The sequence below is a fragment of the Podarcis bocagei genome (genome assembly GCF_964188305.1).
Source record: "Podarcis bocagei genome assembly, chromosome: 10".
NCBI lineage: Eukaryota > Metazoa > Chordata > Lepidosauria > Squamata > Lacertidae > Podarcis > Podarcis bocagei.
The window spans coordinates 25055181-25072242 of NC_138135.1; the positions used below are offsets into that span (position 1 = coordinate 25055181).

At 47.8% G+C, this 17062-nt stretch overlaps 1 protein-coding gene across 2 annotated transcripts in view; it reads right to left on the reverse strand.

The window, feature by feature from the left end:
• The window catches only part of TMEM178B (transmembrane protein 178B), a 280209-nt gene extending 263821 nt beyond the window's left edge, over nucleotides 1–16388 (reverse strand). Inside the window, exons 1-2 of one of the 2 annotated variants that reach the window (XM_081212075.1) lie at nucleotides 13814–16388; nucleotides 13109–13123 (exon numbers count right to left, since the gene is read on the reverse strand). In XM_081212075.1, the coding sequence (XP_081068201.1) occupies nucleotides 13109–13123; nucleotides 13814–14195 (397 nt within the window). In that variant the 5' untranslated portion in view covers nucleotides 14196–16388. The remainder of the gene's footprint in view (nucleotides 1–13108; nucleotides 13124–13813) is intronic. The other variant, XM_081212076.1, reaches the window with a different exon arrangement.
• Between the last annotated feature and the right edge of the window lie 674 nt (nucleotides 16389–17062).

Consider the following 17062-nt stretch of genomic DNA (forward strand, 5'->3'; position numbering starts at 1 on the left):
GGAGAGCAGTCAGGCGGAAAAGGTGGAGCAGGGCTAGGATATTAAGTTGGTGCACAAGGGGCGGAGACTCAGACGGAGCTTCGCCGATCTAGCCATTAGACGTAGAGTTGCACGTAGCAGCTTGAGAATGGAAACTTTAACTCAATAAAGACTTTTACTTAATGACCGCTGGCTAGCGTGATCCTCTGTGAGCTAGGATCTTGAAGCAGCTCTGACACTATCTATCTATCTATCTCTATCTCTATCTCTCAGCCTAACCTGCCTCAGTGACAGAGGTGAGGATAAAGTGGGGCAGGGGGTTCAAACCGTGAACACTGCCTTAAGCTCTTTGGAGCAAAGGGTGGGATGTACATGCAACCACAGTCATCGCCTTCCCATAGCATGACGTGCCAAATTTTGCACTGTATAAGCCACAACAGGCACAAACTCCATGGATGTTTCTACACCCTTGGGGTACATAGAGAACTGGGTGGCAGGAACAGATGTTTCCCCTAATTCTGTGGCTGGCTCCACCTGGCCAGGAACCAAACTCCTTCTCCAAATTTGTGTTTTCACTGCCATGTTGGAGCAACCCTAGGCATCTCTCACATACAGGCTGGCACAATACATTTTTCTGATGGAGGCAGAGCAGCAAATACTTCCAACCAAGTCAAGGTGCATAGTGGTACCCAAGACCAACCAACTTATTTCTTGGCAACAGATGAGGAAATCCAACAAGCTCCTCTCCCACTCCTTGGCTATAAAGACACTGTCATCATCATATAATATGCTGCCCTTTCAAAATCGCTTTGTTGAATAGCAGAGGCACACAATATGGCAGTGCTGCTGTTTCAAAAGCAGGGGTACAGATACAAAGAGTCACAGCTCAGCTTTTCCTTCACGTGTAAATTGTGACTTGGCTCACTTGCTTGAGCTATCTGCTTGGCAGGTGCATTGATATGGCACACCATGCTGACACGGTGGTTTGTGCCTTCCTGTAGAGATCTAAGAATGGGTTGCCTTCTGGTTCTCTTCCAAGTATCTATCCATATATATGTGTGTACCTAATAATAAAACTGAAGAATTCAAAGTACAGGTTCCAGTGGCCCCCTTCCAAATCTTCCTTTCGATTCCAGAGTAGAGCAATGCAGACCACTGGAGCACTCAAGAAATCACTCCCTTCATTAGCTGCTACAAAATGGCAATGCCAGATGAAAGCAATGAGCATATAAAGCTACACAAACATCTGCAAAGGTCACGCAAGCTGAACACCAGCAATCAAGAGCATCAGGCAGGCACTTGCTGGAGGAGATTATCTCCTAAGGCCCTTTGAAACCTGGCTGGCAAAAAAAAATTGTGACAGGTACAAGCTGGCTCCTGTATGTCTCCTATGGAAACCACAGGAAAATGTATCCATGTTCCTTACATCATTACCATGAAATGTCAAAGGAGTCACCCTCTTAGCAACAAAGGCCATCAGAAACAGGAGGAAGCCATTTGGAAAGTCTTTGAAAACCAACACTTTCCCAAGAAGAAAGTTGTCTGTTAATCGCTGCCCATCTGCAATGGGTAAGGCAGAGGCTATATTCACATCTAACTCACATGCCCCTGCCACATTGAAATGCAACAGCAATTGCTTCCCTTGTGTGACCGAGAAAAACCGATATACATAACCCAATGGAGTGCTTTCAAAAAAAGTGTGCAGGAGCAGAACCATGGCACATGGGGAAGTGGGGCTAAACCCTTTCTTCCTAATAATAATAATAATAATAATAATAATAATAATAATAATAATTTATACCCCGCCCATCTGGCTGGGTCTCCCTAGCCACCCTGGGCGGCTTCCAACAAAGTATTAAAATACAGTGGTCTTTTAAACATTAAAAGCTTCCCTAAACAGGGCTGCCTTCAGATGTCTTCTAAAAGTCTGGTAGTTGTTTTTCTCTTTGACATCTGGTGGGAGGGCGTTCCACAGGGCAGGTGCCACTACTGAGAAGTCCCTCTGCCTGGTTCCCTGTAACTTGGCTTCTCGCAGTGAAGGAATCGCCAGAAGGCCTTTGGCGCTGGACCTCAGTGACTGGGCAGACGCTCCTTCAGGTATACTGGACCGAGGCCATTTAGGGCTTTAAAGGTCAGCACCAACACTTTGAATTGTGCTCAGAAACATACTGGGAGCCAATGTAGATCCTATGCTTCATCCCAGGAAAAAATACCACCAGCACTAGCAATGGCATTTTTGCTGGGAGGTGTCATCCCCCTAAGGGACTGTAGCAATGGGATTTTCGATGGGAGTGAAGCGCAAAGGAGAAGAATTAACACACACCCTTCTCCTGCAAGAACAGAAGAAATGTTTGTTGGATGGGGCCAATGGTCCATCTGGACAGCATCCTTCTCTCACAGCAGCCAACCAGATGCATGTAGGAAACCAACAAGCAGAACCCCTTGCACAAGGGCCCTCTCCCTTATTCCAAATAGGATTCCTCGCAAGAAAAGGGGAAAGTTGACAGCTATGGACCCACTGCAAAAGCTCCCCTAGATCATCACCCCCTAACACGACTCCTGACCCCCCACATATCTGGGGGCTTCCATGTCTGGAGGAGCCATCACTCAATAAAGAGTTATGAGGATCCACTTTGTGACAACCCAGTTCTGCTTGAATCCCTCCACCTGGCAACACCAGCAGTCAGCATTCATTGCCCGACATGACAGCATTGACGTCGTCTGACAGCCATTTTTTTCCCCTCAACAAGCATTGACTTTTGCAATTGCCTCATCCCTGCAAAGATGTCACATAACGTTTTAAACGTTCCCAGGGAAGGTTCAGTCCTGGTGCAGCTACTGTGAGAAAAGCAGAAGGTTGATCTTGCCAGTGGTGCAGGGGAATCACATTCTTCCTGGGGAGGGGGCAGGCAGACAGGCAACTGACAGGATGGAGAAAAAAATGGGAAAGAAGCACACAGGGACAGAGGAAGGGGGTGTGGTGGGGATGGACCGCCCTGGTGTCTTCGCTGTGGGAGGTGACATTTGGCCCACCACCCTCCCACGACTCCCAAGCCTACCCCAAGCCATCGGGGGAAGGGAGGAGCTGTGCCGGTTTGCCTTGTGCCAGAGAGCCAGTGTGGTGTAGTGGTTAAGAGCAGTAGACTCGTAATCTGGGGAACCGGGTTCGCATCTCCGCTCCTCCACATGCAGCTGCTGGGTGACCTTGGGCTAGTCACACTTCTCTGAAGTCTCTCAGCCCAACTCACCTCACAGAGTGTTTGTTGTGGGGGAGGAAGGGAAAGGAGAATGTTAGCCACTTTGAGACTCCTTCGGGTAGTGATAGAGCGGGATATCAAATCCAAACTCTTCTTCTCTTCTTCCCCCCCCCCTTCCCCCTTCATTTTGGCAGCTGGGGGAGGCTTGGGAATTGCGGGCAGGCGGCACGCCAAATGCACCTCCGGCTGCAGGGTGCACGTGCCACTCCATGCACCGAAGCGGCTATGCTGTGCCTTGGAGGGCACCCTCTGCACTCTGCCCCCCTCGGGAGCCCCCCCCTCAGGAGTACGCCCACCCTGGGCAGCGCGGGCATATGCTCCGCCACTGGAAACACAAGGGGGAAGACCTGGGGAAGTGGGAAATTTGCAGCCCAGAAGGATCAGAATTCTCAATATTTCTGTCAATCCTTTGCCAAAAGGGCACCATCATCTCTAGACCAGGGATGGGGAACCTATGACCCTCCAGATATAGTTGGACTACAACTCCCATCATCCTTGACCGCTTTGCCATGCTGGCTGGGGCTGATGGGAGTTAGAGTTCTACAACATTTGGAGGGCCACAAGTTGCGCATCCCTGCTCTAGAATTATGCCTGTCTGGACTGACCAACTGAACTTACTTACCATCTACTTCATAGCTGTCAGGGCAGGCAGTCTGGAATCAAGCAAGCATCAAACAGAAACTTCAGTAGCTAAGTGGGAGCAACAGTCAGTCTGAGAGCAGTTCCGTCTGTACCTGAACAACAGTTGTTCAGACTTTGGAGCTAGACCATAGTCGGAACCTTAGGGAACCAGGTGAAAACCTAGTACCTTCCAGTATCACCTGATCTCTCCTGAGCTGATAGCTGCAATGCCTCCTTGTTGCATACCCTCCAACATTTCTCTGATGAAAATAGGAATGTCCTAAGGAAAAGCAGGACATTCCAGGATCAAATCAGAAACTGGGAAGTTTTCTGTAAATTCGGGACTGTCCCAGGAAATAGGGACACTTGGAGGGTCTGTCATTGTCAGAGGTTGTAATCCAGTAACATCTCAGTAGTATCACATTAGCTACCCATGCCGGACATAGCAAGAACAATCATACTGCAGGAAAGGCTGTAGCATGTGTCTTCCATGAAGAAGGGACCAGGTTCAATTTGTGGCATCTCCAGGTATTGCACAGAAGCACCCTTTTCTGAAACCCTGGGGAGCTGTGGCCACACAATCCTGAACAAGCAGGCAATGGCCTCTGACTTGGCAAAAGGAAGTTTCCTCTGTGTACACATTGTGCAAGTAAGCCATGATTGCATCTCTTCTGTACTAACACCATGCATTTCTCTCCGCCCCCCCAAAGTACAAGGCACAGTTTGCTGGCCTTGCCTTGGGATGCTGGAAGGATTTCATACTCAGGAAAAAAAGAAAAACACGTGAATCTTCCCCCAGACCAACAGAACATTGCATTGCACTCAGTCTTACCTTGGGGAAAAGAGGAAAGAGTCAAGCAACAATATGTGACAGATGTTAGACCCATCACTTAACGCATGATAGGAAAATACCATGGCAATGAGAGTCGTGTAACAACTTGTATAGGAAGAAACAAAGAATTCCCACTAGCGGGTCCTTGTCTTAGCAGAGGGTTCATATTTAAGGAGGTAAACAAATGGTCACTGAAGCCCTTAGATAAATAAAAAAAATCGCCTCAAAGGTGAAATGAAAACTTAGTTGTTAATAAAATAAATAGATTGTGACTATAAATACTTTGGCCACCTCATGAGAAGAGAAGACTCCCTGGAAAAGACCCTGATGTTGGGAAAGATGGAGGGCACAAGGAGAAGGGGACGACAGAGGACGAGATGGTTGGATAGTGTTCTCGAAGCTACCAGCATGAGTTTGACCAAACTGCGGGAGGCAGTGGAAGACAGAAGTGCCTGGCGTGCTCTGGTCCATGGGGTCACGAAGAGTCGGACAGGACTAAACGACTGAACAACAACAACATATATGGTTGAGGTATTATAGGGAAGGATCCAAAAGAGATGGCTGGTTGGCCATGGTTGAGAACCGGATACTCGACTAGATGGGCTTTTGGTCTGATTCAGCAGGGCTCTTCTTCTGTTATGTCCTTACATATGGGAGCGGATGAGCAACAGGGAGGGAATCATGTGGCTGAGATCAATCCAAAAGTTATGGAGGCAAATTCCACCCACTGTCATGAACTGACAAGAAAATAGGGAGGAGGAAGAGGAGGAAGGCAATCCTGGTAAGGGGTGTAGCCAGGACCAGAACATACCGGGGCAAGCAGGGGATGGGAAAGGGAGTACTCACAGGGTGATGGAGGATGACAAGAGAATGGAGGTCAGTGCATAGGAACCAGAGCAGTAGGACCCTTCACCAGAGCCAGGGGGTCCCTATCTCCAGAGGGCCCCTATCTCTGAGGCATAGGGAGCAGTGGGTGGGATGTTCCAGGAGGCACAGGCAGACAAGGGCCCACAGTCCAATTCCCTAGCTGGCCAGGTGAGGCTTGCTAGCTCTAGGAGGAAGCGTGTGATTCATCAGCTGGAGTAGGCTTGGAACACGTAAGGTTCACATGTGTAGTCAAGCCCAGATGCTGCGGAGTACATAAGGGAAGCAGAGCTGAGGTACAAAAGTGTCTGCTCAACTGTCCATGTTGATGGGCCTTGGCTTGGATGCTCCTGGACCTCTATGGGACTGTGCTTTGGGTTTGACTCTGAACTGTATCCTGTCTGCTGGACTTCATACTTGACTTACTTGGATGGACCATGGATTGTGTTTCCTGACCTTCAGGCTTTGGACTTTGCTTGTATGGATTGACTCCCCCAGACTTTGAACTTTGGGTGACAAACTGACTTGCCGCCAGGTAAGCCAGGGATTCAAGACATCCACTACCCTATGCCCATGAAGACCAGGGCCAGTTGCCCTTCTCAGGAGTTGCTGGTGTGGGTGCCACTTCACCACAACTAGAAGGAGGAATGTTTCAAGAAGCATACAAACAGTTTTTCCAGATGACAGGCAGTAGCCAACTAACCCATTTCATCTGTGTGGGGATTCCTACTTGTGCAATGGAAACTCCCTCCCTCTCCTCCCTGCATGGCAAACCCAAATCTGTTCTGGGGGTGTTCCCATTTCTCAAGAGCAGATTTGGAGAGGGCACAGGGTGTGTGCAGGGACTGGATGGAGGGGAGGTCCATTGCACAAATGAAGATCTTCCTGCTGACAGTATGAGTTAGTTGGATACCAACCAGATCTTCCAAGGCAATGTGCAGTCAAATGCGTATGAACCAATATAATAAAAGGATGAACTGCAGCAATACAAAGTCATTCAACCAAAAAGCTAAGGAAAGAAACAAAAATCAAGCTCAGAGCCCCAAAAACTGCCCAAAGAGGAAAAGCAGAGAATAACTCAAGGCGAACAGGTGTGGGATTCTCAAAGAGGGTTCAGAGCAAGTTTCTTTAACCACAGATGGAAGCTGGTTTCACACCTTGTCTTATGCACAGCGATATCTGCAGGTTGAAGCTTGCTCAGACCTTGTCTTGCCCCCTTCTCTCATGCATACTTTTATAAGAAGCCTATATGTGTTGCTGCAGATGTGAGTTCACCATTCAGCTTTTAAAAATATCAAAAACACTCTCACATTTTTTTGAAGGTATATCCTACTGAATTCATTGGAGCTTACATCTGAGTAAGCATCCACAAGGTTGCACTGCACGTGTCCTTAGGGTTCCCTGTGGTACTCATTCCATCTTCTCTTTGTCTAGTTCCAGTGTGGACCCATTGGGGTACTCGATTTTGTCCCTCATAAGAAGTAGGCGTGTATCAAAGCAATAGCTCAGAGTAATCCAGAAACAAACATTAAGAGACAGCTTTGAAATCAGCAAGACCAAATAAATTCTCTGAAGTGTATTGTGCAATCTCCAGCTGAAGTCGGCGTCAAGAACTGGGATTCCTGCTTTGTACCATTTCCACCTTCACTATGGACTTAATTTCCTTTCTCTCTAGAAACAGATCTAACAGGTCTTCTAAAGCAATTTATTGTGAAAGCAGTAGGTCAAAAGAGCAGCTCCTTGGAACACTGTGTATCTGGAAATTCAGCTAGGAGTTCAGGAGTATTTTAAAGAAGTGGTGGGGGAATGTTCTAGGGCTCCATAATATCACTAGGACCATTCCCTCCATCTCCAGTGTTCAAGCCGTGAGTGCTGTTACTTATGTAGCCAAAACGGCATGCAAACACACCCCACACCCCACAACAGGGAGGTATCATGACGTATCATGAGGTTTGGCCCTTGAGATACATGCTCCCCCTGTCTGTATCTTCTTTTATAGCAATATATAGCTTCATGTTATCCTGCTTGTTGCTGTTGTATTACTGTTTACTATAATGCTTTATTGCTTTGATTGTTAGCCCTCTGTGAAACTAGTGTTTAAAAGCAGGCTATGAATCCTTAAAAGTGTGTTGGGGGGGTGTATTCTGCATTTCCAAGGAACTGATCCTTCAAGTGTGGCAGCACCTACATTCTGAAACTCTGTGCCCACTGATATTAAGCAGGGCACCTTTGCTGTGCTGTTTTCAGCAGCTGCTAAAACAGGTAGATTTGCCATGTAATGTACATTTAGCATGGGTTTTAATCTTGTTTTATTTCATTATTTTATTTTAAAGCATTTATAAACCGCTTCGTATTTTAAGAATCTCTGAGTGGTGCACAACCTAAAAACAGTACCATTAAAACAAAACAAAAATGCAAGACAGTGTTGTTGGTGTTAAACTGCTTCTTTTATTCTAAAACAAAAATGAATTACTGAATTACTGGGAGGGGTGAATTACTCCTCCATTCCTACGCAACATGGAGGAGATACTGCAAGCCTTAGAAAGAGCTTCCTCAGTTGATCTTAATGACCAGAAGGGCCTGTCCTACCATTAGGCAGAGTGAGGCAACTGTCTCAGGTGGCAGATGCTTAGGGCAGTGTTTCCCAACCACTGTTCCGCGGCACACTAGTGTGCCGCGAGATGTTGCCTGGTGTGCCGCGGGAAAAATTAAAAAAATTGAAAGATTTTTTTTTTAAGTCAAATTTTTGATTGGGGCGCCGTCACTAGATGACCCCTGGGGTTCCCTCCCTCCTCCTCCTCCTCCGGGGAGGCCCTTCCTGGCTCTCGGCCAAGGCTTGGCGGCTGCCACTCACTCACTCGCTCGCCCACCCATCCCTCCATCCCTGCACCTGGCCTCTCCCCCTCCATCCCCGGCGCGGGGGCTGCCGGGATCCGTAGTCCCCTCGCCCTTGGGCTCCGCGCCCGCGCGGGGTGCGCAAACTACGTTTCCCAGCATGGCCTGGCGGGCCTGGCGTTTTGTTTGAAGCGCTCTTCTCCCGGCCATGGAATGAGCGCGGCGGCGGCGGCGGCCGGGCGGGCAGGGGCTCTTCCGCGCAGACCCCGCGCAGCCTGCCTGCGCCCCCGCGGAGATCGGGTGGCAGGATGGAGCCCGGGGATCCCCGCGGAGGCGGAGCGGCGGAGGCGGAGGCTGCCCCCCAGGTAGGGCTGCGTCGGGGGGGGTTATTTTTGCAATGCTGCATCCGCGCCGGAGGGGACGCATCGGACCGCGGGGAGACCCCTTGGCGGGCGTGCAAGGCAATGCATGCGTGCAGGCGTTGCATGGAGTGCAGTGCAATGCAATGGCAACGCGGCGCCCTACATGCATGCATGCAACTTCCACCGGCGCTCCGGACTTGGCAGGTGAGGGGGGTCCCCAGTGGGCGGCAGAGAGAGCCGGGAGGGCGAAGGGGAGCCGGGGGGGAGCAGCGCTGCTCCCCGAGCCGAGCCCGGGGGGAAACTTCGGCGTCGTTGCGCCGGGTGTTGGAAGCGGAGGCTGGCGGGGGCCCCTCACCTGCAAAACCTGGTCGCCTCTCATATATTTCGTGCATTGCATTCATCGCCCGCTTTCTCCTCCAAGGAGCTCCCGGGGGCGAGCGTGGTTCTCCCCGTGTTATCCTCGCAACAACAGCCCTGCGAGGTGGGTCAGGCGAGTGGCCCAAGGGAGCACCCAGGGATTGTCCTGGCCAGGTGGGGTGATTTGAACCCTGCTCTCTGCCCGGTCTTCGTCCTCATTTAGCCCCCACATGTGCATGACTGTGCATGACTGAGGTTTTCCCCCCTCGTCTTGGCTATGGTGTGAGTCTGTGCTGTTAATTAATGGGGTTCTGCCTTCGGAGAAGATGAGCCAGCCCTCAAGGAGGTGATTATGTAATTTGCTAGCAATTCATGTCCCTCTCGGCGTGACGCTGCGCGCTGACGTCACGGGGCTGTAATGGTGGTGTGCCTCGAGATTTTTTTCATGAAACAAGTGTGCCTTTGCCCAAAAAAGGTTGGGAAACACTGGCTTAGGGGCAGCAATAGGAGCCCCTGCCTATTCCTCCCAAGTTGCCAACCATTCCCCCTTTGTTGCCACATGGCCTTTATTTGGTTCCCTAATCTGACCCGCTGCCTCAGTGGAGGATGCTACTGCATCACCAGTGTTGAAGTAAGATTCAGCTGCTGCTTCAGCCAACTTCTGGATGTGTAATTGGAAGCAAGCATCTAGTCCTCCACCAAGGCAGCAAAATATCTTGGGCTGGCTGTGATGAGCAGCACATATGGAGGGGGAGGCGGCAAAAGGTAGCTCAAGATCTGCTGGCAGTTGTCTGGGTGGTGTAGATCATATAGGATTTATTTTGATTAAAAAATTGCAAATTGAGCATCTCCCCTTCCCCACATTTGCCCAACCCTAAGGCATAGCTCAGATGTAAACAATAATAGCAAAGGTCATGCAAGCACTGAAGTGGCAAGAGAATGAAAGTTGCTGTTATCAATATGAAAGAAAATGTTAACACAGCTATATATTGCAGAACATGGCAGGTACAGTCTGTCCTCTAGAGTCCTTGTTTCTGCACTGGATGAATGGCCACCATTCCAGCATAAAAGTCTCTCAGGGTTTGTTTGTTTGTTTGTTTGTTTGTTTGTTTGTTTGTTTGTTTGTTTGCCCTCCAGGCACTTGAAGTTTTTGTGTCAGCTTTTTAAGGATTTTCAATCCCCCCCAAAAAAAATTATATTATCCCAATTTAATTCATATAAACTTTCTGCTTCTTTCCAGTTTCTAGCTATTCTTGAGGCCATTAATAACCAATTAAATGTTTATATAATAATCCTTGGTTATCTCCACTGAATATACCCAACAATACTGTACTATTTCCAGTGGAGTTTTCCCCCATCCCCGGTTTTCCCAGTATTTTTGATATTTCTATAAAAATCTCATCCCAGAACTAGGCAACTTTGGCACAGTCCCACCACATATGCGTGAAGGAACTGTGAGCTGTACGTGCCCTCCAGCAAACAGGTGAGTATGACTTATCCATTTTAGCTATTTTGTAGGCGTTAAATGCCATTTTTGCATTAGTTTCAAAGAATTTTATTTTAAACAGGCTGAGGTTATTTTATAAGGACTTTTTCCCCACATAGCCGCCCAATCTTCATCATGATTTCCCAGTTTGCTTAACAATAGCAACAACCAAATAACCCACACATAGACTGGACTGTCTCAAAGTAGCCCACATCTTCTGCTTGGTGAAGTTGCATCTTGTTGGTTAACACACATATTAGACTGCTGAGATGAAGAAATCTTGAAGTAACCAGTAATGGATTTTAGTATGGAAGCTTGGTTCTCATCCTCAAAACAAATCCCTGTGCTCAGTGGCTGCTCTAAGAGATCGTGTTATTTTATTCCAAGTCTATGTCTTCTGCACCCCTGTCTTCTCTTGGTGGATCTCAGAGTTTTAGTAAAACAAAACTTAGATCTCAGAAACCACAAGACAGACCTCCCTTGCTAAATGGGGGCCAAAAAAAAAATAATCATTTAGAGATCCTCATCCTAAACCAGCTCCCATTGACCCTGACCATGAGTTATGCTAACTGGGGTTGGTGGCAATTTGATAACATCTAGAAAGCCACTGTTTCTTGCTTCCTTACAGTAGTGCTAAATTCTTATGGTGTTTGATGCTCGATAATCTCTCTTAACGCATCTCATCTCATTTCATTGTATGCAATGGCTTGTGAAGGCTTTGCTCTAAGAGATTACCTATATTACGGTCTTATAAAATGTTTCAAATAAATAAAATGGAGTTGTGGCAAGGAAGAGCAGACAAATACCATACATTTCCTATTTGATGTATCAGACTCTTTTTTAGATTTCAAAAAATCTGACATACTATCACATTCCCATCAGTCTCAGTCTCAAAAAAACCATATTCTTACTATTTCCATTTTGCTAATGGACAGTTGAGGCCATGCATGGTTGCTTGCCCAAAGCTACTAAGTTAGCTCATGCCTGAGGTAGCTTGTAATGTAGATTTTCCAGATTTACACCTGTGTCAATATCTGCCCTACTTAATAGTAACCCAGCCAACCCAGAATTAGACCAAAGGCCTGTCTAGCCCAGTATCCTATTTCACAATGGCCAACCGAACAACTCTGCAAAATCCAGAAGCAGAACATGAGGAAAATGCCCCATCTGCACTGTTATTCCCCAGTGACTGGTACTCAGAGGCATGTTGCTTCCCATACTGGTGGCAATATAAAGCCACCAGTGCCTGGGAGCCATTGACAGGATTTGTCTAATCCCCTTTCAAAACCATCTACGATGGCAGCCATCACTACACCATGGACTAGCAAATTCTATAGTTGTACTATGTGCTGTGTAAATAAATATTTCCTCTTGCCTTTCCTGAATCTTCCAACATTCACGTTCATTGGGAGTCCCTGGATTCTAGAGGGGGAAACATATCCTTGTTCTCTTTCTCTACAACACACACACTTTTGTTTGCCAGAGCCATGTCCCACTTTACTCACCTGTCTCCCCCACCCACCCAATCTAAAAAGCCCCAAATACTGTGACCTACCCTCATAAAGGAGTTACAGGAGTGCTCCAGTTCAGCCCCTGATCATTTCGGTTGCTCCTGTCCTCATTTTCCAACTCTACATTTGAGATGCACTGACCAAAACCATACACAATATTTCAAGTGTGGCTGCACCAAATATTTGTACAAAGGCATTGCAATATTGGCAGTATATTGCCAAGCTAAAAGCTGGGGGTTATTTGCACCTATGAGCAATAGAGACCTAAGTTACTTATCAAAAGAAGAGGTCTGTCCAAGACGTAGTCCCATCATTCCTTTTGGTCCTATGCCAAGAAACCCAAAGCCTGACCTAGAAGAATCCTTGGTTTCCCTGCTGAGCCTGCCAATCAGGATGCTTGTTGTGATGACAGCTTCTGAGCATGGACAGTTGCCCGTTACAAATTGCAACAGGGCCAAGAATGTATTTCATGAAGTCACTAAACAGCCGCTAGCTCATAACGCCTTCTAGCCATTAAACCCCAAAGTTGCGTTTGAACTCGAACTCATAACAAATAGCCAACAGGCTTCCAATTGCTCATTCATAAAGAGTGTTTGATGTCAGGGTGTTGACCTTTGCAATCCTTTGTGTATAGCAAATGAACCAAAGTTATATATTTATGCAAATGCACTTGGAATCTATGCTGAAGACAAACATATTTTTAACAGAGCTTGATAAAGCTAGCTAAACAGAAGCTCTATAAAATGAAGGAAAAACCAGCCTAATCCCTGTATGCAAAGAAAACCTTGCAGGTGATCTTTTAAATTCATCCAGGAACTACTGGAGGATATTCTGTTTTGCAGCAAAAAGATATAATAGCGTGGGCAGAAACCAAGCAAAAACAATCCACTTGTTCCTTCACATACCTTTTTTCTAGATAAATATTTAACTGAAGCTGATTCATTATATACCTTTTTGCATCCTGTGCTATGAGCAGAAGAAATAATCCAAGTAGATTGACTAACCTTGTTGGCCAAATGCTGCATGGAAAAGGAGGAAATGATATATGTGCACTTTTTGTCAACATATGACTCTCCTTGGGGAGGAGGCATAACATTATTTCATTTTAGAGCTTTAACGGGGTACTTTTGCCAAATGAAATTCAATGATCTCTTTTTAAATAACCTGTAACCACTGGGCTTGAACATGCACACATTCTATCCCCACCTCTTGCTTGCTTGCTCCCTATCTGATGTTTAAAGAAGTCTATTAGTTTATTCAGAAGTAAGCTAGCTTTCTAGCGTAAGATTAGTGACAACCAAAAATTAGCGGGATTCAGTTAATCGGGGTCAAATTCAAAATGCTCATCTAGTTATTTTCTGCACTGTTTATGCATTAAGCAAAGAGTTCTAAATGCCACAGTGATTTGTGGCCTTATTAAAAAAAATTATACAGAGCAGAAGATTTGAGGACCATGCAGACCCCTTCCTATAAAGTCTATAAGCCCAGCAGAATGTCTCGACCTTCATATATGTTCCAAGTCAAGTCACTCAGAGCATAGCCAACAACCATCCTTCCCACAGAAAAGAAAACTCTATCAAATGTGATTGTTGGGCTAATGGGATAATCTGGTGGGTGCACTTGTAGGCACTGCACAGTATCTTTGCACCTGGTTTCAGCTTATTCAATAAACTTATATTGGACAACTGCTTCTGAAAAAGAAACCCTACCTTTAGCAATGAGCTCCTCCAAGTCCAGGTCAAATCCCAGCCGGTGACATTTCCTCCACAGCCCCATGTTAGTAGAGTTGTACTGTCTGTTGCACTCATCAACGGCACTCATGGCAAAGAGCTGCCTCCTGTTTCTTGCCAAGAGAAGTTTCCCTTCCCAACGGTCCAATCTAGACCTGCTGGCTCTGAGGGGCAGGTTGTTGTTAGAGTTATAAATGAAGCCGGGGTCATTCCTCCGGGTGGTGATGCTTTTGCACCGTTCCCTGTGCTTCCTGGCATCAGTTTCATACCAATGGTCAGAGCAGATCGCCACAGCCAGCATGCCTAGAGCACACAACGCTAAAGAGAGACCAGCATAGAGCAATAACCTTCCGGCAGCCATACCTTAGCTTCACAGAAAGACCATGGACATCTTCACTAGGAGGCAGAAAGCCCTTTGAACTGGATACCAGGTATGAGCCCAGCTCTTGGGCAGGTGTCACTGGACAGTGGCTTCCTTCAGTGATCACATAGAAGCAGGTGGAGATTCATCAAACTCTGGGGGAAGTGAGGAGAGGAAAAACTTAGGCTCCAGAAGGAAAGAACCCTGGGCACTCATTCGCTTTTTCCTATGGGCAAGAGTAGGTAGGGGTGGCAAAATGGCCAGGAAATTCTGAAGCTTCAGCTTCACTCAGTCTGCTAAGGCGGAGAGGTCTTGTCACTGGCCAGGAAACGGCAGTCAGTGGTAAACAGCCATCCCTTTCTTGTGTCTGGCCATCTGGATCAGTCTACTGAGCCCTTCCAGACTGAACCCACCCAGAAATACCAGAGGGGGGCTTTAGATAGACAGATATTCTACCTCTCTCAGCCCTTTAAGGGGGCCACATTCAAGGAGTAGAAACGCTTGAAAATCAAAGTCCAAAAAATAAGGGGGGGGAGCCCGAATCTTCAGCTTCCCAGCCTCCAGCAATCTTGCTTCTAAACACCAGGAAGCATGCGATGTGAAGTAGAGTGTGTTTTTATGATGATGGTGATGATTTTGCAAGAATCCTGGTCACGGTCGATATGCTTGCTTGTTTCAGAGGACAGGCAGCGAAGGAAGAAAGCTGCCCTTTGGTCGATTTCAACCCTGGGCTTTTTCTTGAAACACACACACAACGCACATCCAAGCCAGTCCTTTGCCTTCCTAACGCGGGAGTCTGGTCGCCCTGCTCCGTCGCCCCAGAAGTCCTGCAGCTTTGCAGCAATGCACTGACATCTTGGTTCTCTCGCCGAGCCGCCGCCGCCGCCGCCGCTCTGCCTGCCTGCCTCCTCCTACTCCTCTTCGCCAACTGATTCAGCGCGTTTGTTGTCCTGCCTTGCGCCCGTGATCACGGCAACGTAAGGGGAGAATCGGCGATCGGCGATCGAGAACGCCGGATCACCGGCGGAAGAAGAGCGGCTGGGCTCTCGTCGTGGCCATCGTCAGCGACAAGGAGGCGCACCCACCCGGGCACCCTGCCGCCCTCTCTGTCGGTTCCTCCCCCGGGGAACGTGTGGCAGGCGGCGGGAGGACAGGCACGCACAGAAGCGCCGGGGAGCTTGGAGGCGCCGCGCGATTCAGTACCACGGACAGCGCCAGCTTCCTTCCGCGAGACCCAGCCCCCGGAATATGTGTGTGTGTTTCCTCCTGCTGCTGCTATTGCAAAGCGGTCCTCCTTCAACCCCCTCCTTTTTTCCTATTCTCCCCCCCCTTTTTTTTTTTTTTACACCGGGGCTTCCGTTTTCTGTTGAGCAAGGCTTTCCAACGTACAGATCCTATATATACAGACACACACAAAAACAACAACAATGGGGAGTCTTCGTTCACTCCCCGCTTACCGTTGCAAAAAAGAAAAACCCCACCCCGGTGAATTAAAACACGATGGTAAATGGAGGGAGGGGGGCAAGCAGGAGAGGGAGGGGGTAAAATTAATAAATAAATAACGCCAGCCGATTCCACTCCAAAGGAGGAGGGGGGTGGGCAATAAGCCTCTGCCTTGTCAATAGCTCACGGTCTGCACCATTTCCTTGCCACACGGCCTGATCCTCCGTTGCAAGAAGCGCTATCTTCCTTTGTAGGCTTTTCCCTCCCCTTTTTCGTAGCAGCTTCCTACCCGGCGTGATCCTGCCGTCAACAGCTGGAGAGATTGCCTTCTTCAGACATTTTGCTGGGCCGGACCTCCTTCCATCCCGCTTTTCTCCTCTAACGGGAAGAACTCGCCCATTCTCGCCAGGAGGCTGCCGGGCAGGCGAGATAGAGAGCGCCGGGGAGCCTTCGCAATGGCATTGCCCTCGCCCCGCTTGCAGGGCTGGCTGGCTGGCTGCTGTTGCCCTTTTAATGCCCCCGCGCTAATAGCTCGAATATAAGAGCGGCTCCAAGTCTTCTGCCCACCTGGGAATCTCGCCTTCTTCAAACACGCCACCCTGCAGCCTTGGCTGAAGCCTACAGCCAGAGAATACAGAACGCGGAGCCAAAAGCTAGTGATGTCACCCATGCAGCGTGAGCCTCATTCCTTATTTCTCTAGCCTCCTTAAAGATAAACTGCACTCCTTCTCCGAGAGAGAAAATGCCTGGAGATTCGTCCTTCCCTTAAAGCAGGCAGAATAAAAACATGGCTCTGTTTGCTGGGCTTCCTGATTTGGGGTCACCATGCCCTTTAAACTGCCTAAAACCAGCCTAAAAACCCTAAATGGTCCTGTTGCACACTGTTACATGCACATGCCGGCATCTAAATATTGCAGCATGCTTGGAAATCTGCAAATCTACACCACAATCATTGTGAGACTTTTGCACAAAGGACCACTTCCCTGTACATTTTTTTGGGGGGGTGTACACATGCACACACACAGTAGTGTGGTCCAAACGATCATGGTAGCTGAGTTGTCATATCTCAACCTCAGACCCCCCCCAGCTGGAAAAAGAAAAAGGAATATGGAGATTACGGTGCAGTCGTATACATGCCTAGTCTACTCACAAGTAAGTCCAGTTGAGTCTGATGGGGACTTACTCCTGGGTAAGTATATTGCAGCCATAATCACCTACCATTCATACTGCTGGTGTGCAGATTAAGGAGCACTGTAAATTATTATGTATAGCCAAAGAGCTATATGTATTATTAATGAAACCAATACATAAACATATTCCAGACATGTATTTAGACAAATAGGGTTGTCAGCTACTCTGCATTTTCAGAGCAGTCCCCTGCGTTATGAAGGACCTCACAGAAGTGCATAGAGAGAATTGGGCAA